Here is a 27,333-nt window from a genome sequence, read left to right on the forward strand (position 1 = left end):
AAAACAGTTTGCTTTCCTGCTTGCTCATTGAGCATGATATACCGAACTTTGGTTTATGCATTCCACTGTCTCAGCTCAGGCCTTCAGGCAGACTAGTTTTTCCTAACCATAAACCACTACTCAAAACCAGAACTTATTACCAGTTCACTGTGCTGGCTGTAGATAACCTGCCCTGTGCACTATGAAATTTTATCATCCTTATTTGTGGTATGTACAAAACTGTTTTTAATGCATTGCTATCTAATTTTGTAATTCCATTTCCTTGCATCGTTGTGTGTGATAAAATGCTGTTTATTTCATTGCTTTAAGTGTGTAATTTGCCTTGAGTCACAACAAGAAAGCTGGACGATCAGTGAATTGAATAAATAAATAATGTGCATAAAGATGATTCCTGATCACCTCTGAAGATATTAATGGACAGAAATGCTGTCTTCTATATCTGATAAATGCTAAATATTAGCCAAAGTAGAATCCTGAAATACTCTTTGAACACTTAGTCAGTGGCATAACTTGAGGGGGATCTGTGGGGGCTAAGCCCCGGGCGCCACTCCCAATGGTGACATGGGAAGGCACATTACACACCCCCTGCAATTGCACGCCTTCCCTGAACTTGTCAAGTTTAGGGAAGGGACACAGTTGAACACAACCACCAGGGCTGGCCCCACCCTCAAGCTCCACGTGGAGATGGGAATGAGGCCAGCCAGGCTCACCCTGCTCCCAAACTCCAAATGGAGTTTGTGAGCGGGGAGGCCCCATTTGATGCTGGCTTCAGGTGGCCTGTGTCCAGCTTTAAACTGCAGGCTTCAAGCCTCCTTCCAGTTACATGTACAAATGTACAAGTTGATTTCCAAAAGGTTTTTAAATATGTAAAGTAGAAGGCATACATCTGCCTCAGCCTCACAAACTAAAAGGAAACTCTTTGGTGTTCTTAAAAGTCTCAGTTCAAAGACAAAACTCCCCTCCAGCTTCATTAATTATAAAACCATTAAAGTTAACTGATTATTCTTAAGGGATGTTCAGCATTCCGAAGGCATGGAAACCCTGCAGCCACAGATAAAAGCACCTCAGAAGTCTGCAGTAGCTTTGTCATCACCCTCCAGGATAAACAAACTTCTTCCTCTTCCTCCAAAACATGCATATTTAAGAGTCTCAACACACAGTAAGCCCACTCAAGAGACATTTTGATACTGCTCATGAGCTACACATATACCCCAACTTTTTACTTACCCAGAACTATCAGGCATCTCTAGTGTTTTCTATACCCTATATATGCAGGGAACGACCAGAAATGCCAACCTCCTTATGCAATTGGCTCATATCAAGTTGCATGTCCATTTTGGGCCTAACAGATTGCTCTGCCAAAGTTAAGAACTGTCTCAGGTTCTTGGCACCTGTGTTATTCCAACTCTCTTTCCAAGAACAAATCAATGTTTCCCTAGAATTAACAGACAAAACTATCTCCATCACAGTAGGAAAATTCAGTAAAAGGCACAGGGCATGGGAGGAAGTTTTGACAGTTCATATCCCTTTATGGGTCAGAGATTATCCCAAATATGTAAGAGGTTTTTTAAAACTCAGAATAGCAAAGTTTAGATTTGGGTGGCTCTGGGCAGGCTAGATGATCAATCTAAAATAAATTTCCTCAGATGCACTTCAATTGGCTCAAACTAGGATAGGGTTTTCAAAATGTAAGACGTTTTTTCAAAATTAATTGGCAGGAAAGATAGCTAGGCACCACCATCTCAACTATGAAACTCCAAAGGAAACTGCTATGTGAAAATAACAGTGTTGTATATGTCACCTCCTCTTTAGCTTTAACCAGAGGAGAAAATTTAACGCTGTCTTCACACATACTTATTTTTATGCCTGGGATATATTCATTCAATTGAAACTTAAGTTTCAATCTACTTCAAGTCAAATCTCTCTTCCCTCCCATCTTACAAAAATATCCTTCATATTTTTTTCTTGCCCAATTCACTGCAGATGACTGGAGCTGTCAATTATACAATGTGAGAGTACTTGCTGGTATCATATGACCTTTGCAATCAATATCATATAGTTAGGTATCAAATGGTCACCCTCCTATTGGGGAGATGTATAGCTGTGACCCTAACAGCTATACTGGCTGCTGCTCTACCCAAAGCAATGCAATTGTCTTATGCATTGTGCTGCAAATGACCGAGTACATTTCTTGCCATTCACACCCAATAGGATAGCCTTGCTGAAAATCTCAAACACCTCATAGTTTGTAGAGTTTGCAGGCCAAGGTTGGTGAGACTACAGTGGCAATTTCAGTGACACTTCAGATCAATAATAATAAACTCACTCTATCTGGCTGCATTGTCCAATTTGAGTGGAATTGCAGTCCTGGTGGCTAAGTGTGATTTTGCTCAATTGCAAGGAAGGAAAGACATGGGCCACTCCTGTTTTTAATTTAGCACGAACCTGGATTTTCTAATCCATTCAAACACTAAATTTAAATAAATGACAAATCACCACTCTGATTTAATGAATTTCATATGAAACTGCACAAGGATGTTACCTGGATTAGTCTGGTCTTTCCCCTTAATGATTAGGGGAATTGGCTGGAAGCCGACCAGCAGCGCAAGAGGAAGGTAAGTGATCTCTACCAGTGTATACAAAGGTCACTCCCCAAAGAAATCCACTCAAAACCAGGATTGAAACAAAAAAGGGTACAACTTTATTAAAAATTATACAAATACACTTGAATTCTGTGTGCTTGCAAGTGTATTTGTATAATTTTTAATAAAGTTGTACCCTTTTTTGTTTCAAACCTAGATAATACAGAGATGAGTGATAGCAAGAATAGAAAGAGGGTGTTGGGAGAGTGAAATTTATCATTCACTTGATGAACTTGGGCTAATGATATGAAATTAAAGCAAAGAAACTCCGGAGGTTTGGCAACCCTTAATAGTTGAGCAGGAAGTCTCAGATGGGCAGCCCCATTCAAAATCCAAGGCAGCTGGGTATGGTGCCACTGCCATGCCACCTTCAGAGGGATTTCAGGCAGATCAGGGAGGAAGAAAAAACAAGCAACAACCCTGTCCTCCTGAAAGCCCTCCATGGGGCCAAAAGGGTAGTGTAACACTGTGGTGCTGGGTACTGTGTGAAAGCCCAGGTGGTTGACTGCACCCCGGGAACATCCCAGCCCCCCTCCCCTCCTGCACTAGCATCTGATTGGATGTCAGTGCAGCTTTGCTGCGGTGACTATTTCCGGGTTTCGTCACTGAGGGGCAACTGGATGATGGCACATTTTCTCCCTGCACCACTGGGGCTGCCCCTTACATGGTGGAAGGGGCGAATGCACTCGCACGAGGCTGTGCCGCTCCCCCAAGCTCTTTTGGCGCCCCCTCTGGAAGGGGTCATAAGTTAACATTTGGGGAGAAGGGTGCAGGACAATACAGTAGGCTTGTTCTTGAGATCAGGTTGTGGACATTTGCCAGTTCTTTGTGAAACTAGAGCCAGGTGCACGATCTCAAGGCTGGGCCGTTAACTAGATTCCAGTGGCTGTGCCCTTAGGAGGGGCATAGTCTGAAGCCCTGCATTCTTAGTTCGGGAGGGGAAAGAATGATGTCATACGTCAAGCAGACCCTCTTGATATCAAACCCTTGAATTAAGATTGGCATCCGTTACCCTTGCTCTGCTCCATGAGACTCAGTTGTGCATGCTATCAAGGTTATGACTGGTAGGACACTGTAGCAGAAATCATCCCCCTGTCTGATTATAGGCCTGCCTGGTATCAAGGAAGGATCCATAAATATCTGCATATTAGGGAAACTCCATTCTCATAAAATTCATTTCCTTGTGCAAAAAAAGATGTAGAGCTGGGTTATAAGCATTCAGCCATCTGGAGATTAAATCTGAATAATAATTACTAGAGGCAAGAGGCCTTTATAAGAAGACAGGACTCTTGCACACGGAGGACAGAGCACATTCATTTTATTTGGGCAGAACAACCAAGTTTTCAACCACAGGAAACACTTTTTGTCCATTTTGACAGGCATTATTTACCATCTGTACAGAACAGAGTAAATCAAAAATCATGTTATTGTTTTGGCATGTCTTCATGTTGAGTGTGATTCTATATCATCCATCAGTGTCAAAGTATTGTGGGTGCAGGTGCTGGGAAAGAGTGGTGTAAAGCCATAAGCAGAAAAACTCAGCAAGCATAGCACACGTTAGCAAGCTAGAAGGCTCCTCTTGGACATAAAAAGCATTTGAGATGGATATAGAAGAAACGTCCCCAAAATCATGATCTGAGCAAACAGTTGCTAGTGAAGTGCAGCAGCAGAGTATGATTTATATTCCAATTTCTCAACAGTAAAGAGTCTCAAAGTGGCTTAAAAACCCCTTCCCTTCCTCTCCCTTCCTAGGGCTGAGAGAGTTCTCAGAGAACTGTGACTAGCCTAAGGTCACCCAATAGGCTTCATGTGTAGGAATGGGGAAACAAATCCAGTTCACCAAATAAGAGTCCACCAAACATGGAGGAGTGGGGAATCAGACCTGGCTCTCCAGATCAGAATCTACCACTTTTAACTACTACACCACACTGGTGGCAACATTCTCAGGTTTTGGCACCAAGATTCACTATATTTAGAAATACAAGCATTTTCATATTTTCTATCAATGTGATGTTATTAAAACTACCATATGGCAGAGGCAAATGATTATGGGAAGTAAGCAATTCCACATCAGAAGTCCACATTTCTGAAACTATAACAAAATGAGAGGTGGTGAAGTGATTGGTGAATCAGACAAGGGTTTGAGAGACCGAGGTTCAAATCTTCACTCTTCCGTGGAAGCTTGCTGTGTGACTTCGGAGGTTTGTCACTCTCTAAACCTACCTTTCCTCATAGGTTGTTATTGAGAGGATAAAATGTAGCAAGGAGAATGGTATTGAAAGCTTTTTTTTGAACTGCATTAGGAAGAAAAGTGGGTTATAACTATCTAAAATTTATAAAAGGAAAAAGAAATCTTCTCTGTCACATTCATGGGCTTCTTTGACTTGGGGAAATAAAGGCAGGCTGAAACACAGATCAATAGTTTTTTTTTCAAAAGTCAAAGTTAAGGATTGGCGGCGTTGGGGGAATGGTGAAAGCCTGAATGTCTCTTCACATTTTGAAATTTCACTGTAAATTAAATTTTAGGTTTGGTAATCCAGAGGTTTGAAATCTCATTGGAAATTCAGCTAAGATTACCCAAAGAGCAACTGGCAGACAGGATGAGTTGGATGGAGGGAAGGGTAATTGGTTTTTTCAAGGACAAGCCCTATTTTTTGCTGGAGCTAAACCACCTCTTAAAAGCTGTCTGGTACACTGACCAAGCTCCTAAATTTGTTCTTACGGCTGTGAACAGCTGCTTTGTACTCCATAAGGCAGCTGTTGTATAAGTAAAATGAATCTCATTTATCGGTGTTTATGGCTTACATGGAACTTCACCTTCTGAACTGACTTACCTTATACAATAAAACTCCTTCCGTTTTTTTAAGAACGTTCCAGCGGAAACAGCTGATCATTAATTCAGCATTTGGCATGCAAATGAGAATGAGAGCAATAAACACAGGAAATGTTTACCAACACTGTAGGAGAACGAGAACCAAAACTGCAGACCATTTACACGTTTACGCAGTTTCATAACATGTAGCAAATGATCGTGAAAAAAGATTGTCACTTGGTACACAAAGCAGCCATTGTGATGGTCTTTATTTATATAAAAAGGTAAAATGAGAAATACACTAATATTTCTTCACTTATGTACATAAAACTATTTTAAATTATTTCCCTCGAGTCTGCTATGCAACTTCCTCCCCTGGAAAGCCATATATTGCTTCAGATAAAACTCACTTTCTTGGTTTTACCGCTGCTGAACAGCCCAATAACAGCTGCATGGACCACAGGCACTTCTACCCACTGCTGGATGTGTCTCAAATTAAGCTGGCTCTCACCAGTCTGTTCCCCTCGAAGCAATGTCACTGCTGGTGTGTGTACTGTTGCACTGTCTTTTCACTCTCCCTTTTTAACTCTTCAATATGCACATCTAAGCATTCCAAGATATGCTGAGACCGTATTTCCTCTTCTTCCAGGAACTTAGTAGCGATCACACCAATGTTTGCAGTAGGTAGGGGGCTCTAAAAAGAGAATGCAAGTGTTGAACTCTGGAACTGGAAGAGTCTTCTGACCACATGCTAACTTTTGTCATGAAACTGTGATGGAGAAAGCACTGTACTACAAACATCAATTTACAGTGTATTGATAGAAATCCACAAGCTTCATCCCTTCATGCTGAAAATTTCATTTGTATTTATTGCCAAGAAATGTAGCTGCACTGATTGAAGCATTGTCAAGTCATTTTACGAACAACATCCACACCTTGTCAATCACTTTAGTGACATTTCAGATGTCTTTAAAATGGGTGCTGTGTGGTTTCCGGGCTGTATGGCCGTGTTCTAGCAGCATTCTCTCCTGACGTTTCGCCTGCATCTGTGGCTGGCATCTTCAGAGGATCCTCTGAAGATGCCAGCCACAGATGCAGGCGAAACATCAGGAGAGAATGCTGCTAGAACACGGCCATACAGCCCGGAAACCACACAGCACCCAAGTGATTCCGGCCGTGAAAGCCTTTGACAGTCTTTAAAATGATTAGGAATCCGAAATTTCCTTGGGACATTAACTCCTCAGTTTTCACCAATGATACATGGGCTGGTCTAACATGTTTTGTTTTTCTGAAGTAAACCAGCAATCTTGCTTTATGTGACACTATCTAGCTTTATACAAGTTTTGACCTGAAGAGAAATGACATGTTCATCAGGCTGCTAGTCTGCAAATAACTACAGCACTCTAAATTGGAAGTGGTGAAAGTATAAGCAAAATGCATAAAAAAGACGGACAAAATGTATTCCTGCAAAAGCTTTTGTGAGTCAGAGTCCACTTCATTAGATGCATGAGGTGTACAGGCATTAGGCCAATTTACATACACCGTGGAAAGATGGAAGAGGAAAGAACGTTATAAAGAAAATCCAGTTTAAACCAGATCCAGTCAAAAGCGAATATATTTCTGTAGCCAAGTCTTCCAATGGTAGAATGGCCAACAACCTCAAACACCTCAAATTGTACTTCATCATCCTTGGGATTATGTTTATATTAGCTTTCAGTTTGGTTTTAAGATGTCAGTGTTGCACAGGGCTGCAAGTCCCAATGAAATAAAAGGGACTTAGTCCTGACTAAACTTTCTCAGGATTGGGATATACTTTTTCATGCTTCCCCAATCCTTTAAAATCCTACCTCAGCAAGTATATGGTATAGAAACAATCAAGGCTGAAAATGTCAAGAACTTACACAAAGTTTATGCACCCTGATGTACTTTGCACAGGTTGCATAGAGGTCATTTGGTGCCCAACACTGCCTCTTCAGAAGATACTTAAAGTCCAGGAGTGGAATGACAGCCCCCAAGTGGAATTACAGCCTCTTGAAGTGCCAGAAGTGTCCAGTGACTGGAATGACGGTCCCCAGAATGGAAAGGACAGTAACTGGAACCAGATAAACTGCTTTGGGACTGAAATGACAACACCGGGAGTGGAATGATGGTCCCTGGGAATAGCAGAAGTGTTTTGGGACTGGAATGACAAAGCACTTCTGCTTTGTGGATTGAAAGTACATTATTCTACAAGTGCAAAAGTGCCCTCAATCTCTAGAGAAGATGTAAATGGAGTGGCAAAGGCTAGGACCTGGTTCTGCATGCTCAGGTGATGAACTCTCCCGCTTCTCTCTTTTTTCTCGGAAGTAAATACTATCTCATTCAATAGGGCTTGTTTACAAGGCAATCCTATGCCCACTTATGTGGAAGCAAGCCCTGTTAAATACAGTAACTTACTTATGAGTAGACTTGCATAGGATTGTGGATTTTGTCAGGTCTAGAAGAGATGCATTACTTCTTAGTACTTCTTTTAAATTAAATTTTAAACAGCCAAAGAATAAATAGATCTGGTATCCTTCAAGGTTCAAGATAGCCTTTTGATGTGGCCAGAATTTTTATAGCTCATGAAGCTATAATCTGCAATCAGATAGTTGTGTTCTTATATCTGTGTTAAAAAAAACTTATTAATAACTAAGTGCAATAAATATTTCAACAAATTCCACATTAATAAGTGCATTAAGTAAATGTTGTTTGGATAAATTGTCATGGTTACAAAATGGGCAAACCTGCAGTTAAAATGCATAAAAACAATTGCTGTCAAAAAAACCTGTTCCAAAATTTTTGTGACAATAAATTAATCGGTCACTGCACCTTGTAAATCTGAATGTGTGGATCACCATACCAAAAAGGTTGGGAACCATTGACATAGAACATAAACCATGACTCATAAATAACACTGTTAAAATAACCAGACCTGAACATTTTCAATAATTAAGACTTGCACTGCTAGGTATAAACAGAAAGCCCAGATAAACCGAAGTTAGGCAACAGATATTTAATTTCTGTGCTAGAGTGGTTCCTGCTACTTGGTTGCACTTTTTCTGCTGGATAATCATGAATGCAAGTGGGTAATATCACTGCACACTTTGAAGCAGCTTCCAGTGGTTTTAAAAAGCCTTGCCCTTCCATGTTTTGAAAACATCTTATCCATGTTATAGGTCTTCTAGTTTACTAGATGATGTGGGTGATCACAGATTTCTTTTGCTTTCTTGTGTCCACACGGTTCCTCTCGACAAAGGTTCGGATGACAAACAGGAATTGACTGAGTCTGTCCACTTGTGGAAGCAACTTCAGAGCACCCAGGGATATGTGCTTAATTGCTAGTGCTGAACCTGGCAACCTCATGAGTAAATGACTCCCAGAAAAGAAAGCACGTGCACTTGAGCTGACAGAAGGGAAAGCAATGAACAAGCCCTCCTTGTTCTCCCAGGTTTTCACACATCTGAAGTGAAAAACTCAAGATCTGATCAAGCAAGATTCAGCCCTACACTCCTGGAAGCTGACAAAATTATAACCCTGCATGCATGAAGGCAAGAAACATATGACTTACTGACTCAATCAAACTTGGGGCCATCCGTTTCCATGCTCTTTGTGTGAGAAATTCACTGCCATCAGAATTCCTGGTAGACTTCACTCAAAAGACACTTTTATGTAATTTGGAGGGGAAACTTTTCACACAGTTTATCTGAGAGACAAAGAAATCCCAGCACTCTCAATTTGGTGCATTCACATTTTTTCCTTACTACTTACCAAAGACAAACATTCCCTTTCATGACTCATGTTACACTGTTCTGGCACATCATCAACACGTTTCTTGTTCCCAAGCTTCAATGAATCTGACCCCAGGTGAAGGTCACAAGACAGGGCTTCAGTTGAGGCATCCCTACTGATGTGAGGGGGTAACATTCTGAAGGTTTTCCGCTCTGCTTTCTGGATTTCTTCTTCATAGAGTTGAACAGTTGTGTCAAACTTAACCTGAAGGGCTCTCATTTCCTCTTCATGCTTGCACTGCAGCTCCTCCACTCTCCTGGACATAAATTAGTAATAATTTAAAATCATGACAGGGCAGCTCATTTTACCTAGAAATATACACAAAGGTTAGGGTTCTAATGAAATGAATGCCATTGCTTCAGGTAAAGATCCCAGAAGCAAAGAAAACATGTAGAGAATTGAAAATGAAACAGCACAATGGCTCTTGGTGGTACTCAATATATAGGTTAGTATTTATTTGTTTGTTTGACTTCTATACCGCCCACCCCCAGAGGGCTCTGAGCTGTGTACAACAACTGATATGACCTAAAATAAAAACAAGAGCACATTCAATAAATACATACAATATAATAAAATTAGGGCTCTAAATTTCACATTAAAACCATTTAAAACAGCACATAAAACTTTGCGTCCGGCAATCTAAAAGTCCCTCTAAGGAGGGAATGGAAAGGCCCAAGATGTAAAAGGCCACAGATGATAAAAAGGGAAGGAGATACCTTTGCCACTATCAATGATCCCTCACAAGGCCTGCAAGGGGTCAGAGGATAGATACCAACTGGCTGGATGTGTGTATCTTTTTTCAATGTTTCCTCAACCCAGTTTTGATAACAGTGGTAATAAATGGAAGTATAAACGAGAACTCACCCACAATCAAAACAGAAGTTATGAAAAATGGTTGGAAGTTCTAGAAAGATAGTTCAAAATGGTTTCAGCATTTACTATTGGCTAAAACCAGCAGCATCACAGACTTCTCAAGGCTGCGCAGATTCTTACCTGGCCTCTGTATTCTTGATCTCAGTCACTTGTTGCTGCAAATGATGCAAAATATTTTCATATTTGCCCCGGGAGACCTGAGAGGAAACTTCCAGTTTGGCTTGAGTTTCTGCTAGTTGTTTCTGCAACTGCTTGTTCTCAGCCTCCATTTTATTTAGGGCCTTGGCATAACTGTCCTGGAGTTCTGCCACAGATGTGCTTTTCACCTTACAAAGACAAAAATAATTCCGTGAGTGGTGCCTGGTTTCATTCACAAGCCCAAGTCTCTCTAAAGTTAGAACTGCAATTTTAAGAACTAAAAATTCCAAGTCTTCTACCACGGAAAAAAATCCCTTAGAGTAAAATCAATCACAGGTTGTCTGACTGAGTCTATATCTAGACAGACTGAACTAATCAAACCTACAGAGGTACCAGCTTCCCTCATTCGTCTCAATTGGGCATGAACTTCAAGACCAATTTGTGATCACTTAAACGACAGCCATATTAAATGTGCTCCAGCTGTACAGCTCACCATTTTACACCCACAGCCAATGGGACTGCCTGCTTGGAGCTGGGTGTACTTTGAACCTCCTGACATTCCATTCGTTTGAAACTGCTGTGTGATTAGTGTATTTGCTGCCTGGAAAGAAAAGCTTAAATAACCAGCTGGGACTTACTCCTCTAGAGCCATAAGTCCAAGATCCTATTACAGACAAAACCAACCACACTTGCAAACACAAATCAGAGCATAAGGATACCAGCTCCACAGCCTGCAGTAAAGAATGCCACTGCCAATTTTTCATCTCAGGATTTTGCAAGCAAGCTAGTAAAATTATGTAATTCAGCTCACAGTCAAATCATTATAAAGAGCTTGCAACAGATTCAACACTTCAGAACGCACTGTAATCTCATTACAATTTTTCAGGTGAGGTTTTCCTTGTTTCAGATGAAAATATAGGACTTCATGGTTTTTCTTGTTTTGTTCCCCCTCTTATGGCCAAACTGGACAAGAAGCTGATAAATTTAAAGGGTGACACTTCACCTCAAACATAGTTTGTGTGAAAATTTATGATGCCAGAATAAGGCATATTAAATTTCCAGCCTCCTAGCCTTCCCTGCTTGATAAAGTTTGCTGCACAAGTTGTCTAATTCATTCTCAACCTGTCTGGCTGTGGACAATTGATGTTGCAATGGTAAGTAGCTTACAGAATGAAGGATTTTCCCCCATCCTCTGAGGATTTTTCTCCCATCACATGCAATGGACTTCTATCTTACAGGTCCAAGTGACCAAGTCAGATGCCTCTACTAATTGTTTCCACTGAAAAAGCACTGTGAAGGTCTGATCACAGATGTTCCACAATCTCCTCCAAATTGCCCTTTATTCTTTCTCTATTGCTTATTTGATGTCACGCAATGGAAAGTTAAAAGCTAGCACAGACTCTAAAGGACTCTTGGAACATTTCACTCCGAATACATGGAACATTTGTAAACTGAAAGACTCAAGCCTGCATATGGGGAAATTCCCTGCCTTACTCTACCTACTGACCTAATAAAATACTACTCCCTGAGCTGAATACAGAAGGATGCTCTGAGCCGCAAGCTTGCCTCTTAACACCCTACCTCCTTCACCACAGGTAGATGAATTCCTAAGCCATTTCCAGGCTTAGGAAGCATCCAGGAGATGCTTTCTACACATAAATACAATAAATTTGGGGTTGAATGTTCATTTCTATTCATGGTAGTAGAAGTGGGGAAGATATGAGGGGAAGTGCGCCGAGCCAAGACAATCAGAGTTATGTAGTGATCACTGCTGGACAAGGCTGGGGAAGATCCATGTTCCAAGCATGGCTAATTCATGAAGTTCACTGGGTGACCTCAGACCAGTCCTACACTGAGCCCTCAAAGGGTTGTTCAGAGGGGGAAATGGAGAAGAGTACAGATATGCTCTCCCACTGCACTGAAAATGAAATTGACTAAGGATCTTTTAGCCATTGGAAAACATTTTCATCTTGGATACACTGGGTGAGCCTGTAATATTATTGATTTGAAGGAGCACAGTCCCAAGTCCAGGCCCTTGAAATGAAACTGACCAAGGCTTTTGCTGATGGAGAAATGAACCTCCAAGCAATACCAAGGGGGAAAAATTAAGGATATAAAAGAACCATGGATCTGGAGACCAAGGAAATAAGAGGAGGAAAAGGGGGCCACTGACCGATGAATACGACCTAATGTGCAGGAGACATCCCATGATGACTTGGGGCAAAGTAATCAAGCACACCTGGTCAGCAGCTTCCCAGCATCTGCCATACCAGACACTGCTACTGTCCAGACACAACATTTCTCACAAGACTGCTCATTATAAATGGCAAGCAAAAGTCTTACTGGCACGTTCACGTGACAAGCTATAAGACGGCAGCTGGAACAAGGTTAGCTTAAAACAATGATCGCATTTTTACAACACTGTCTGTGTCAATAATCTTCTCCAGAGATCATCCACGAAGAAAAGTAATCTCCCACTGGCAAATCTGACTCCATTGCTAATATGGAAAAATTCTATCCTGCTGCAGCTGTATGGAAGAAGCAAGTCCTACCATTCCAGCAACATACGACCAGGGTAGCAACAGCATCATTATTGTTGAGAAAAGACTATAAATGATATATTTGTAGCACTGTAATCATATATTTGTAACCAGCGGCTTCACAGTTTTCTCTGTGGCAATATGTCTGGTTTCAAATAAGTTACTATGACTCTGTGGTTCAACCAAAACATCATGTGGACAGCATTTAAAGGTCCCTTTTTATAGCCATTTCCCACAATAGGTTTCTTCACAAATCTCCACTTACAATGACTTACACTGACCCCTAGTGGTCACAACAAACAAAATATATGTACTAAGAATTCCATGCCTTTTATCCCAGCCCTCAGCATGTTTACTCAAAGTCAGTGCTGTTGATTTCCCTTAAGCTCCACTGAGTCCTTGTACACTCTCCGTGCCTAAGTCTCCCAACTTCAGTAGAAAAATATCAGATCACCTTTCTGCTTTGTGTAAATATGTGAAAGTTGTTCTTCTCGGCACGACAAACACAATAGCTAAGTGTTATTCAAAGGCGACAAGCACACTTCACTGGAAATGTCACATCCCTGTCATTTTGTACCCTACCTTCTGCAGCGTTTCTGAGAGATGGTGATTTTCTTGTCTGAGAGATTCCAACTGAGACAGGACAGCCTTCAGAAAGAGATTTTTGTTTAAAGTTAGCACTTGATTTTTCCAGTTGTTAGGATATGCTACCCACCAAGATCATTGTTCAATCTGTAAACTTATTAGAATGCATGAAGCCCAGCTCTTGTCTTGGGAAGATTTTTAGTCCTTGGCACATTTATATTTTCAAATTTAGACAACAGCCCTAAAGGGCCAGAAAAAAGTATGCGCCCAGGTTTCTATAACCATAATTCAGAATATCTGAAAGCAGGCAAGGCATTTTACCATGTGTTCCGCTGCCTTTCGCTCTGCTTTATCAATCTCCAGTCTTAGCTGCTGATCCAAGTTCAAGGAAGAATCATTAACCGAGGCAATTGCGATGTCGCGGTGGTGTAGCTCCCGTGTTAGCTGGGAGACCTCCTGCTTCATTCCTTCCAATTCACCAGTGTGACTTTGCTCCACGCGGGACAACTGCTCCTTCAACTAGACAGGAATGCATACAAATTTTCACTAATACGTTGCAGAGGTGATCAGCAAATGGATTCGGGATACTGCGGCATGGGCCAACATCAGGTTTTCTGGAAGCACACCATCCCCAAGTCCCCTGCCTGTTTGTTTTGAATACTGAACTGCAGTCTTACTATGCAATCTAATACTTTTATCTCACTTTACTGTACACAATCACCTCCCACATTCTGAAGATGTACTTGGCTGAATCAGGTATTCATTCATGATAAGCTGGCAAATTATCTGCAAGCATATCAACAAACTGTGTTATTCATGTTTTGGTAATTGTAATAGCCTCTGTCCCACTCCCACCCTGTGCTATTAGGCTTCTGGTGAACACAGTAAGAAGAGTTGTGGTGTGACAAAGTATAGTCCATATGTAGGAAATACATGTTCTGGTATGTGGTTTGTAGCACTGATCCAACATGGCATAAGACTAGACCAGGACAACCTCCTAAATATTTTTAAATGTTTCAAATAAAATGTTTCCCAAAATACATCAGACAGTGCCTAGAGAATACTAGGTGCGATGGAATTGTGGCACAGGATGTATTGACTGGCATCCTACATCCTGGTCACACGTCATCATTTTCTAGTACTTAATAGCCTATATTTGACTCCAACAGTCTACATTGGACTTTCACACATACCCCAATGCACAAAACTATTTTAACTCACCACCATCCCACAATTTCTTTCTTTTTTTTTTTTTTTTTTTTGCAAACAAGGCCCTTACCCTTTTAATCTCAGCCTTGGCCTGAGAAAGGTGCTTTTCTGTCAACTGCAGCTCAAGGAACTTCTCATTCAGCTCTTCATTCAGTTGGATACACTTTGCACTTGCTGGTTCTTGGCTAGAGTCCATAAAAACAGGCTAAGCAAAATTATCTATAAGCTACTGCAGCAGCACAACACAAGGCTCAAGGCATCTGGCAGCCATTTTGCTTTCCTGAAACCTCATTTATAGCCCAGAATATTCTGGTGCATTGCAAATTCCACTCCACAAATACTTCTGGACAGAGCCAGATGACAGGAACTTTCCTTGACAATTCATGGTCAGCTCAGCTATTTTAACTGAAGATAACTCCAGTTATCACTTTTGGCCAATATAGCAAGCATACATTGATTCTTGGACTTTACGTTTACTTATTTATAGTATTTTATAATGCTTTGCTCTAAAGCAACATACAAAAGCCATAAACAGTACAAGTCCAATACTAAACAGAGTGGCACCCTTCTTAGACCACTGACGGCAATGGACTTAAAAGGGTATAATGCTACTTAGGACGGCATTGTAAAGCATCCCAGTTACCTACCTTTAAAACTATAGACTATCAATTTAAATCCACCTAAGTATACAAAATCAAACAACAGATATGCAGGTGTTAAACCGCTAATAACCATTAGGAACAAGCAATGAAAACCAATGTCACCTACCAAAGATCAACTGAAACAGATCACTTCTAATCAGTCTTCAATATATTAGCAAGATGTATCAGATTAATCGCTCAAGGTAGGAAGTTCTGAAGTTTGGAGAATGTCAACTATACCTCCACATAACATGGTATCTGAAGTACCATCTTGCCTATGATCTCAAATTTTTGGAAGCCTCATAGGAAAAGATGCTCCTTGAGTTATGGAGAGCCAATGCCACTTAAGAGTGTTATGGCCCAGACCTAGAATCTGAATTGAGCCAGTGCCATTGTTTCATTACAGTCACAATTTAATGGTAACAGCTCTCACAATGTGTATTGCTGAAACAGAATGCCTCTGTTTCTAAATCACCTTCATAACACAGTACATTACAGTAACCTAACGCAGAAGTCATGAAGACATGGATGGCAATGACCATGTTTCTCTCAGAAGTAGATGCAGCTGGAAAATCAGGCAATGTTTGAACCGCACCACATCCAACATAACAGCATCCAGGAATAAGGCGGTGTCAGTAGCACCCCAACCTGATTGTGTGAGGAAAGACAGCTCTCACTACTTTTAGCTGGTTTACAAAGTGCTCCACAAGACTTATTTCCATTTTGTCTGGATTGAATTTAAGATTTTCACTCTTATCCAGTCCATCACAAAGCTCAAACACAGAAATCAACTCATATAGGCAAAATGAAAAGGTGAACTAGAGCTGAATATTACCTGTGTACTGATGGCACTGTACTCCTGAGCTCCAGGTGACTTTATTCGGTAACTTTATACAGATGTTAAACAAGGTAGAAGATAAAGTGACCCTTGAGGAACTCTGTAGGACAATTCTGATGGGAAACAGGAATAAGCTCCTAAAACTACCTTCTGAAATATACCCTCCAAAGGAATGGCACAACTAGGAAGCAGCGCTCTCAATCTCTACTGCTGCAAAGTGTTCCAGAAGATTATTGTGGTGAATAGCATCACACTGAGACATCAACAAGAACTAACAAGGTCATACTCATTATCCTTCTCACATAACAAGGGGAGCAAGGTTGTTGCCCGCCCCAAACCTGGTGGAAATGGATCCAGGTAATCAGCTTCACCCAGGAGCTCTTAGAGATATCCAATCTATTTGATCATCTTGCCCCAAAATGTTACAGGAGCCTATATTTATTCATACTGGTTGGATTCAGAAATTTTTTGAAACCATGATCTGACAACTGCTTCTTTCCAAGCAGCTAGCAGACAGCCCTCTAACAAAAAAAGTAGCTACTAGCTGGTGACCCAATTGGCTCATCTGTTACAGATCAAGTCACAGTGAAGGATAAAGGCTGAGGGGGTAAATAATAGACGGAGCACCAAGCACCTAGTCTGCATCCTCAGGCAAAACTGGTGAAAATATATCCATACTGTGGTAATCAGTGGGGGCCTCAAGGATCTCAGATGCAACCAAAATAACATCCAAGCCAAACTGAATGCAAACACTTTATCCACAAACTTCTTTGTAAAAAGAGTCGTAGCATATTACTGATGACCTATGGGATCCTGTGAAGGACTCTGAGTCAATTTTTATCTAACTGGAATAACTCCACTGGACAGTGACTGCAGATACAATGTTAGCAGAGAAATAAAGTTTCTTATTCCAGCTCTGGGGGGAAAAAGAGGCCTTCAAATGGGCTCTATAAAGTATATGGCTGGAGTCAGTCTGGGTCTTCTATCACTTGATGGTATTGGGGAATATTTATTATTAATTGAACAGCCAGCTATCCTTTAAGACAAAGGTCATAGCTTACATACCCCAAAGAAAATTCCCCAAAAGCAAAAACGGGCATTTTTAAATCATTACCATATGCAGGCACGATGACATTTCTTTTGGGTAAGAAATTTTTGGATTGATCATCTACCTGCCCACATGGTGAGTCACCTCAGCTTATAGACTGGCTCTGTTCAGATGTTCATGATCTAGCTGCAGCAATACATGCTCCAACAATCGCCCACCGTGGCAGATTTCTTGTGTTCCCTCACTGTTCTGTGGGCATTTTTCCAGTGACTTGTACAAAAACCCAGGTCAGTCCCTAAAAGCCTCCTGCATCCAAACAAAATCTGCAACACCATTTTCCAGTCTATACGCAGACTACCCCTTACACATGAGAAATGTTTTCTGTACTTTGCATGTTCAAAGTATCAGTGAAACTACAGCAGAAAGCTACTAACACTCACCATCAGACCTACAAACTGAGGAAGGCCTTATTTCTCAGCCTTGACTTATTTCTCAGCCTAAACAATAGGCTGGCAGAAGTAACAGCTAACTGTTATTGTCTTTCTCACCCTCCTAACAGGGAACATTAGTAACTGAGGCTGATTCCGCATGGGCCAAAAACAGCAGTGTGAAAACGGTGTGAAAATGGTGTAAAAGGGTTTAAAACGGTGTAAAAGGGTTTATACTGTTTTCGCACCGTTTTCACACCGCTGTTTTTGGACCATGCGGAATCAGCCTGAGAGGGTTTAGGGAATTTACATCTAGATTCTAGGATGCTAGTAAAGAAGGAAGGAAGAAAAGAATGATTCAGTCCCAGTTTTATTACCACACACTTTCTGCTTTGGACACCACCCAGATTTAGAAAGGCCATGCCTGACAAAAAGTCCTCATCTTCAACTGTTTGAAAGATGTTGTCACCATTTAGAATCAAAAGTAAAGAACCAGAATGTTGCCCTGGTGAGGAAAGCATAACCCGGGTTATAGCAAATGCTAATGATTAGGTACATTTAGATGTCAAGAACCATACCTGATGACAGCTTCTTTGTTGCACAAGGTTTCAGTCAGGCTGGATACCTCTTGCTGTAGCTGTACATGTTGAACCTTTAAGCTGTTGACAAAGTCCTCCTGAGAGAGCAGTGTGGCCCTGAGTTCCATCTTCTCCTCATGTAAAACCTTCAGAGAAGTTGGAAATGACTTATACATACACACAATGAACAGGCTTAATAAAATGACAGATATAGATGTCTAGATTTCAGATAAGCATTGTGCCTGCACATGCATCAAGTCCAACTCCTAATTTTGAGAACCTAAGTTGACCTGCCCTTCTGATTCCAAACACGGTTTCTTCAAGTGACAGAAGGCTGCCATGCAAGAATAGGGAAAAGCCCATTCAATTAACATCTTGCCTGCACAATGCCACTTCTGCCAGCCTGTGTGTTCCCACGGAATTCAGGCACTAACCTCCAATGAGTCCTTGGAAAGTCTCAGCTCATCTTGAAGTCTTTGTTGTTCTTCCAGTATCTTTTGGTTGATGTCATTCAAATCATCCACTCTCATACTCAATCTCTCTATTTCCAATTCATTAGCACAAATAGTGTCATTGGCTCTTTCCAGTTTGCTCATCAAATGTTGGATTTCAGACTGGCTTGAGAGCTCTACGGATTCAAACATTTGTTTTCGACTGCAGAGCTGAGACTGAAAACACAGAGAATGATATGTTAAAGCTATGCAGCATACTACAATACTAAACATAGGTACTCAAATATGAAATACCTCGTGTCTACACTTCACAATGTAATGTGTAATCTTGTTTCCACTGTAGAGATATACATTCATAGTTGAAAGCTCAGCATCTGAGCAGTCAAGTAAGAAACTCCAGATCTCCACCAACTAGGTACTATCTGCTTGATTTTCCTTCTCCATTTCCTTCTTAAATTTTGGTTTTTTGTTTGTTACCCTTCCCACACCTTGCACAGCATAGTTTCAGCTACTATTAGCTGAAACAGTGGCGTAGGAGGTTAAGAGCTCGTGTATCTAATCTGGAGGAACCGGGTTTGATTCTCCGCTCTGCCGCCTGAGCTGTGGAGGCTTATCTGGGGAATTCAGATTAGCCTGTACACTCCCACACACGCCAGCTGGGTGACCTTGGGCTAGTCACAGCTTCTCAGAACTCTCTCAGCCCCACCTACCTCACAGGGTGTTTGTTATGAGGGGGGAAGGGCAAGGAGATTATAAGCCCCTTTGAGTCTCCTGCAGGAGAGAAAGGGGGGATATAAATCCAAACTCTTCTTCTTCTTTTTTCCAACTGGCAACTCCCTCTAGCAGAATTTAATCAGATGATAAGACTCACAATAATGGATATAAATTATGGGCAGAATGGTAGCAGCTGACCATCAGGAAAAAATTTTACAGTAAGAATAATTCAGCAGTGGGACTGGCTGCCTAGGGAAGTGGTGAGCTTCCCCTCATTAGGAGTCTTCAAGCAGAGGCCGGATAAACACTTGTCAAATATGGGTTAGGATGATTCTGCCCTGAGCTGCTAATCTCCCTCCACTCTGCCACATAAAGGAGGATACTGTCTTGTGCTCTGTAAAATGCCATGCACATTGACGGCATAATAATAATAATACTTTTACGAACCCACCCAATACCTGACTACGACTGAGCTAAATCTTTAGCTGTCCATATGTAAGGGGGAGGGGGAAGGGGGAGGGGGAGGAGTTTGGATTTATATCCCCCCTTTCTCTCCTGCAGGAGACTCAAAGGGGCTTACAATCTCCTTGCCCTTCCCCCCTCATAACAAACACCCTGTGAGGTGGGTGGGGCTGAGAGAGCTCTGAGAAGTTGTGACTAGCCCAAGGTCACCCAGCTGGCGTGTATGGGAGTGTACAGGCTAATCTGAATTCCCCAGATAAGCCTCCACAGCTCAGGCGGCAGAGCGGAGAATCAAACCCGGTTCCTCCAGATTAGATACACGAGCTCTTAACCTCCTACATCACAGCTGTTTAGAAATACACAGGATCTACAAATTTACTCACTGCAGTTTCCATGATGGTAAGTGAATGTGGCAGATACGCAGGTCCCAAAGGCCTGCCTTCTCCTACTTTGAGCTGGAGTCTCACTGCACTTGATAAGATTTATGTATTTATTCAATTTTATAGGTCGCCTCATCCCCGAAGGGCTCTAGACGGCTCACAACAACCCCGAACAACCACACAGCAATCTAATTAATCCAATAGAATACATAAACCATCTAAAAACAGAAATAAATTAAATTAGAATTCAAATGCAGCAACTCCATTACAGCAATACAATTCATGATTAGTGGCACCCGATCTAACAGGCTGGGAGGGGCTGGCAGCGCCAAAAGATGGAACCAGCACGTGCTGCCAAAGATGGTAGATTTGGCAGACGTTATGAGGGGGCAGCTGGTCCGCGGCCAGCCTCATCAAAGGCCCGGTGGGGATGAGGACAGGGCAGCAACATCTTGTTTCTACAGTCATGTTCTGAATCCCTTTGAAGCCTAGCGCAACTGAAAGGCCAAGTCCCATACACACACACACACACACACACACACACACATATACTCCTGCAGTTGTACTAGACCTTTAGAGATGCTCCAAGCACCTCCAATACTGAATGCAGCAGGAAAGAGCCCTTGCTCTCATCCACACAGTTATACTGGGCTTCAGAGGTGCCCTCAGTGTGACACAATAGGCAATATTATAACCCTTTCCTCTGGCTGAATATTATGGTTAACCAAAATCTGTGGGCAGGACAGCCACATCTTGCCTCTATGGTCACGTCCTGAATCCCTCTGAACCCTACTGCAACTGAGGGAGTAAGTCCCACCACTCCTTCAGTTGTACTGAACTTTTAGCAGTGCTCCAAATATCACAAACTAAAGCTTTTAATAACTCTCATAGAGGATGGGTGACAATTCGATCGATCAGGTTGCAATGCAAGTGGCATCTCGCTATTAGTAAAGTTCCAGATACTTGAATTAGAAGTACTTTTTGAAACTGACATTGTGCATGCAATAAAAGGCAAGAAAATACTACATGTCACGATCCTGATTTGTCTGACAGTCCATAAATTCATTTTTCCTCATACTGCTCACCTATCTAACACCTTGACAAAAAAGCTGAAACAGCCAACATTTCTGTGCTTCAGAAAGTTGGCACTGCACAGAAAGCAGATTGGCTGTGGTAGCCAACAAGGCAACCGCCACCCTTTTTGGCAATAATGTGTGGGAAAACTCATGGGATGGAACAAGGGAAGAAAATATTCTTGAAGGCGCATGAATGAGCATAAATGAAAGGTATTTTGTTCTATTTTCGTCTGCTTGACTTGTACGTGCTGAGCATGACTCTACTTCGAGAGGAAAGGCGTGTCAAGGGCTTTGCAAGAGCAGCTCCTCCTCTCCAATTGCAGCAAAGGTTACCAAAGGAATCTAGCACTTTTTCTATGTTAGGTTGGTCACCATAACTAACACGTGGGAGAGGGTGAAAACAGATACGGGATCTGCAGCCCTTGCCCCCAATCAGCTATCACAGGAAATACGATCCTTTGTGTCAGATGGCTCTTCTTCCCTTCTCTAGCTGAGGCTTGCAGGGCAATGAAAGTGCATGAAGTATTTAACTGCGGATACTTATCTAAAGACCTACCAAGACGTGCTCCTTCAAACACCCATTTGATTTCAATGCGGTTAACTCTCAGTCACATGCGCGTATGACAGCCTTAGGCACATCCAGACTACCTTGGAAATTAAAACCCTAGTTCTTATTTTTCTGCTGACCTGCCATTGAAACAGCATGCCACCCAAGGCTCCCAGGAAGTCTGTTTTCAGAAGACTGAGCTATCCAGCATCTACACACACAGCTGCAGTGAGGCATTTCTCTCAAAAGGACTCACACTCAGTCCAAACAAATCTGCCAGCTCAAAGCTGCCATCAATGTCAACTTCAATCCCATCATTGCCAACTTCCGCCAGACAGAACTTCGATTCAATAGCAACTCTGGAGTCCATTAAGTGCAAAGCTCCCAGCAAGAGCTTCTTATCAGTGTCTGCTGTGATTGTGTCAGAGCAGGCTTCTTCACAGCTGGCACCTGGTCGGTTAAACTAAACTCAGCTGTAGCAGCACTAACCTCAATAAGCAGATTAATTTTTCAGAAACAGCAGAGGCTTTGTGGTCTTGTTTCATGAGACACAAACAGCAGAGCAAGGAATTTACACTCTTTTGGTTATCTTGCCACATGAACATTTCGTCAAAAAGACACTTTTACAAAATACACACATTACATACACTTGGTAGCATGATGTCTGGTATCTGAAGGGATGCTGCTTTGACCAAAATAGCATTTTTTAATTTTCACCCTATGTAAGTGCTCCCTTTACCCACCCACCCACCCACAAAGTCTTTCTATGGCCTTTCCCCTGTTGACACTTGACAAGAGGGGAGAATTTGCCTTTCAGCAACTGAACAGATTTCATGTTATTTCCCAGCAGTATGTACTGAATAAGACAAAGTTGTTCCATTGTGAGATTCAAGGTCATTTCAATGGCAACCTGAACTGTAGTGAGGCTCAGGGGGTTGACATAAATCCTTTCTCCTGCCTTCCAAGGCAAACAACTCATCATCCATTAACTCTACCTGAATGTGCTCAGACTGCTCAGCCAAAGCCTTCCTCTGCGTTTCCAGCGATGCCACATGCTGCTGGTAATGCAAACGCTGTTTCTCCCAATCGAGAGATTTTTGGCGGAACTCCTGTGAAAACAATTGCAATTTACTGTCCACATAGGGGTGCTATATGTTATTTTCTCCCTTGTCATCTCTCCTTCTTTGTAATCTTCCATACTTTTACCCACATCAGGAACCCCATTTAGCCAGCCACATGATGCAAACTTTCAGAAAAACGACTATGCTTTTATATTAGTTCCCACCTCCCAGGATTAAAATTCTGAGGTCAATTGTTGCTTGTATTGATGCTGAACACTTAGCAGATTCAGGACTGCCCTGATAGATTTGCTGCCAAGAAACTGAAAGTTCAATTTTCCAAAAAGGCTGCTACACAGAATACATTGCAAACACAGAGTAGATTGCAAACACAGAGTAGAATATCAATAAGTAATAATAATGGGTCAAGAAACCACACACTAGCGATCTTACCGAACACTTAGAAACACATCTGAATTTGTCACGGTAGAAAAGCAAAGAGGATTGTGCAACACTCATTCAGAGATCTCTCATCAATGGGAGGAAAACCCAAATGCACACCCCAACCCTCCAACTACTACATACTACCTGCTTTCAACATTTATCACAGTTCAATAGAATCTGCTAAGGGGCTTTCAATACAACCACTTTTTTGTGTCACAAATATATACTCATTTATTTCTCATTTGCTGTGAACATGTCATGTATCATTATCCAACCTAGTACCAGAGTTGTCAGCATATAAGGTTTTCCAAGTATTCAAAGCAAAATACTGATAAAACACTGCACTTCCTCTCAGGTGATGTATTGGTTTCTACTATTGTTCTGGTTTCTTGTGAGAAATGGCAGTACTTCAGATGAAGTAGGACTAACCTGCAAAAGTCTGGCTGAAGTGGGCACTGGAATCCAGAGCCAAACCATAGCTAAGCACAGTGGCCTCCAGCAGTAGGCCCAGCCTGCTTCCTACTTTCCTTCCCACCAACCAGCCAGCCTACTTTTACTTGCCCCCATGTCCTCAGCTTTCTCTCCTTCCTTATCCCTGACACCTCTCCCCAGGAAAACCTGACTCAGGTGCATTTTGACAGTGGGTCAGGACAGACTGGGTTGAGTTATGTGTCGGCCACCACTGCTGGGCCAGGCAGAGTTGAGAGGACAGTGAGTTTCCACTGGGCTTGTGCTTGCCAAGTCCTCCTCCATCAAATATGTCATTGGAGGGAAGAGGCTGCTTCAGACATTCCTGCTTCCCCTCTCCCCACAGCTTTGCTTTCAAGAAAGACTTGACAATATTGTAGTGGTTTCTAGCAATGCTCACCACCACTGATAATTCTGTGAGTTTTCTTTTCTTAAAGCTAAACATGTTGTTTTCTGTTATTTTAGGAACTTCAGTTTCCCTAATTTTAATTTTTTAAGATTTCAGATTTTTTTGGAACCATGGGACTTTTTTGTCCCTCGCTTCCTTTTGTAGCTCTATCACGCATACCCTCTACGTGCACTTTGGATATAGATCTATTAATATCAGCAAGAGAGGGTCCAGTCCACAAGCTGTGCTAGTTTTCTATATACAAGGTATTCCTGGTGAAGGTGAACTCAACAAATATAATCCCTCTTCTGAAAAATGAAGTCATGCAGTCCACTCTACGATCTGAGCATTCTGTCACCCCATTACCACTGCACTGTGTTGCACATACACACAAGGCATCACAGTATCCTTCATCCAGTCATCTTCCTACCAGAGCCCTTCGGGGGAGGGGCGGTATATAAAACCAATTATAAATAAATAAATAAATAAATAAATAAATAAATAAATAAATAAATAAATAAATCTCTTCTCCTTCATTACCAGAGCCTACTTTCTTCACACTACAGTACAAAGTTATTTTTATGTGTAGGGAGGTAGGGCTTTGAGCAAATTTAGTATTTAAAAAACAAACACTGGATCCTAGGCTGCAAGTGTGCACCTGAAACAAGGTCCAGTACCAACACAATGAAATGCAAATGAAACTAGACTAAGAGCTCCAGTACAGTGATACCCTTAGTGCAGAATGCTCTAAGCAAATTATCCTGCTGATACTTTTACCAATTTGTTCTCTTTTCCCTCTCTCACTCTGCTAAATGGTGCAATAATACACTAGTTACTGGCAAATGTTTCAAAGGCTGTCTGGAACATGTTATATATGCTGGAAGGAGAAGTTCATTAATAAAGCCAGTTATTTACAAACCAGATCAACACACTTTTAAGCAGCATTCATAAAACAATATTCAGCTTATTTTAACAAGCCTTTCAAAATGAGTCTCAACAAAAGAAAAGGTGATCAAAAGCACCATTCACTTGCCTAGAAAGAGGTTTTTGCAATTTAAAGTACGTTGAAATCAGGATAGCATCCCAGACTTCTCCTATAAAACTGCATAAAACTGGGAACTGTCGGGCAGTATATGGCATGTGCAGTGCTGTCAAGTTGTAGTCAGCTCATGGCGATGCCAGAAACAGTTTGCAAAGCAAGCAAGAAGCCACAAGTGCTTTGCCATTGTTAAGCACCCCCCACTCAAGAGTCTTCCTTGGTGGTCTCTCTTCCAAGAACGCCCCTCCTTGGCTTCCAAGATCAGACTGTGCCATGCCGCCTTCACTCCCATCAGGCACGGTTCACAAATATAAATACAAAGCAACTTAAATCACAGATTTAAATCAATTTACTATTTAAGTCTTTTACACAGAAAAACAGGATATAATTTAATGCATTTGTTCACACATTGCTCATTGGTTCACACTTAACAGACCATAAGATTAAGCTTAACACTTGTACTAAATTCAGACTTTATTTTAAACCACATTATTCCCTAAAAGGGACATTTACTGTAATGATTTCTTTAAAAACAACAAAAACAAATATACAATCTTTTAAGCCAATTATTTTTATCAGCACTGCTCCCCAATATATCCACATGCACGTGTTAACCATAGATGATAGGAGCAAAGCATGTGAAGGGGGAAATGCTGCAACCCAAATGCAATCTCAGAACTGCTTGGGATGGCAACGAAGTCCCTAAACCAGCTATAATGCCGACATACACCAGTGTAGTGCTGTGAACCCTGCATAAGCATGGCTGCCCTGGTTCAGGAACTAAAACAGGCCATGTCGAGAGCAAGTGGAAGGAGGAGCAAAACTCACTTGGCACGCTAAGCCCCTGACACCATCCCCCCATTATATTATGCTAGCAAAATTGCTGGCATAGCTACACACCCTTTCATTGAATTCAGTAGGAATGACTCTTTCCTCCAGCACACACACACACACATATATATAATCAAGCGGCAGCTCTGAATTATAAGTCAGTAGCTGATCATGGCGCATGCAAGCACTTCATCATCTCAGCTAGGATACTGATGTTTCACATGATAGGTCATGGACCATACTTCTGTGGCTTTAATGTGCAAAATGCCTCTCTAACGGCCAAACAGTCAAGGCTGATAGAAATCACAGGAAGGAGGAGAGGGAGGAGTTCAGATTTATACCCCACCTTTCTCATAAGGAACCTCATACCTATCTTTCTAATACAGTTTGATGGACTGGGTTCTTCAACAAGGGGCTCACGCTGGGGAGGAGATGTGGAGATCCTCCAGTATCCACACCATTGTACTGTAACAAGGGCAAGTTCCTCTATGTTCACAAACCTCTTGATCCGTTTTGGTCTGTGAAAAACCATGCTGGCTACATGACAGGAGAGGGCTGGAGAACAGGAATGCTGAGATGAACAGCAGCAGGCAGTAGCAATTGATTATATGAATCCAGCACAGCAACTACTAGATAGGACTGGGCTAAAAACAATTACTGCAGTTTGAGGCTTGCCAACCAATATGAACAATCTGTCCCTGGTGACTGGATCAGACGGTACAAGGCCTCAGCTGTGCCCAGGACTCTTTCCATGGCTTTATCAGAGCGAGCTTCGTGCTGAATTTGAATCAGGCCTCCCTCAATCATGTTAAGTCTATGCAAATACAATTGTAAGTTCTTTTTTGCTTCTACTAATGTCTGCACCCCCTTGCACTGCTCTTCAAGGTATTATTTCACCACATTCCACGAGTGGAGCTCACAGGTAGGATTCCTACTTGGTGTACCACAGTCCTTCATACAGTAGAGTGTGCTGTGTTGCCTTTTTCTTCATTCCATGACAGGGGTTGGGTCAGGATGACATCATGGAGGCAAGTGGGCATTACCAGTCATTGGTTGGTTCCGTGTAAATGTAGCTCACGTGCCAACATTCTCAGCATAATTTTCTGCAGTTGCTTGGCATTGGTGGCCTCACTATGGACTCCACTGCAGTTGCTATGCTCTCAAATCTTTGAGGATGGATCTTTTTGCCATTTATTTTCTCTTCCAAGAGAGCATAAGATATCAACTAACTACTGCTAATGCTGCACTTGTGTCTTGGTCCTTAGGAACAGGCTGCTCTACAACTTTGTTCAGGAACTCTTAACTTTAAAAATACTGAAAGTGGGGACTTGC

General features: G+C 41.8%; 1 protein-coding gene across 3 annotated transcripts in view; it reads right to left on the reverse strand.

The window, feature by feature from the left end:
- Nucleotides 1-5,706: 5,706 nt before the first annotated feature.
- The window catches only part of CEP63 (centrosomal protein 63), a 41,619-nt gene continuing 19,992 nt past the window's right edge, over nucleotides 5,707-27,333 (reverse strand). For 2 of the 3 annotated variants that reach the window (XM_048505354.1, XM_048505355.1), the window contains exons 6-14: nucleotides 22,769-22,882; nucleotides 18,577-18,810; nucleotides 18,143-18,288; nucleotides 14,680-14,794; nucleotides 13,722-13,919; nucleotides 13,398-13,463; nucleotides 10,258-10,463; nucleotides 9,244-9,520; nucleotides 5,707-6,148 (exon numbers count right to left, since the gene is read on the reverse strand). In XM_048505354.1, coding sequence (XP_048361311.1) covers nucleotides 5,990-6,148; nucleotides 9,244-9,520; nucleotides 10,258-10,463; nucleotides 13,398-13,463; nucleotides 13,722-13,919; nucleotides 14,680-14,794; nucleotides 18,143-18,288; nucleotides 18,577-18,810; nucleotides 22,769-22,882 — 1,515 coding nt within the window. In that variant the 3' untranslated portion in view covers nucleotides 5,707-5,989. Of the gene's footprint in view, nucleotides 6,149-9,243; nucleotides 9,573-10,257; nucleotides 10,464-13,397; nucleotides 13,464-13,721; nucleotides 13,920-14,679; nucleotides 14,795-18,142; nucleotides 18,289-18,576; nucleotides 18,811-22,768; nucleotides 22,883-27,333 lie in introns of those variants that run through there. The other variant, XM_048505356.1, reaches the window with a different exon arrangement.

This window comes from Sphaerodactylus townsendi, linkage group LG08, assembly GCF_021028975.2.
Source record: "Sphaerodactylus townsendi isolate TG3544 linkage group LG08, MPM_Stown_v2.3, whole genome shotgun sequence".
Classification (NCBI taxonomy): Eukaryota; Metazoa; Chordata; class Lepidosauria; order Squamata; family Sphaerodactylidae; genus Sphaerodactylus; species Sphaerodactylus townsendi.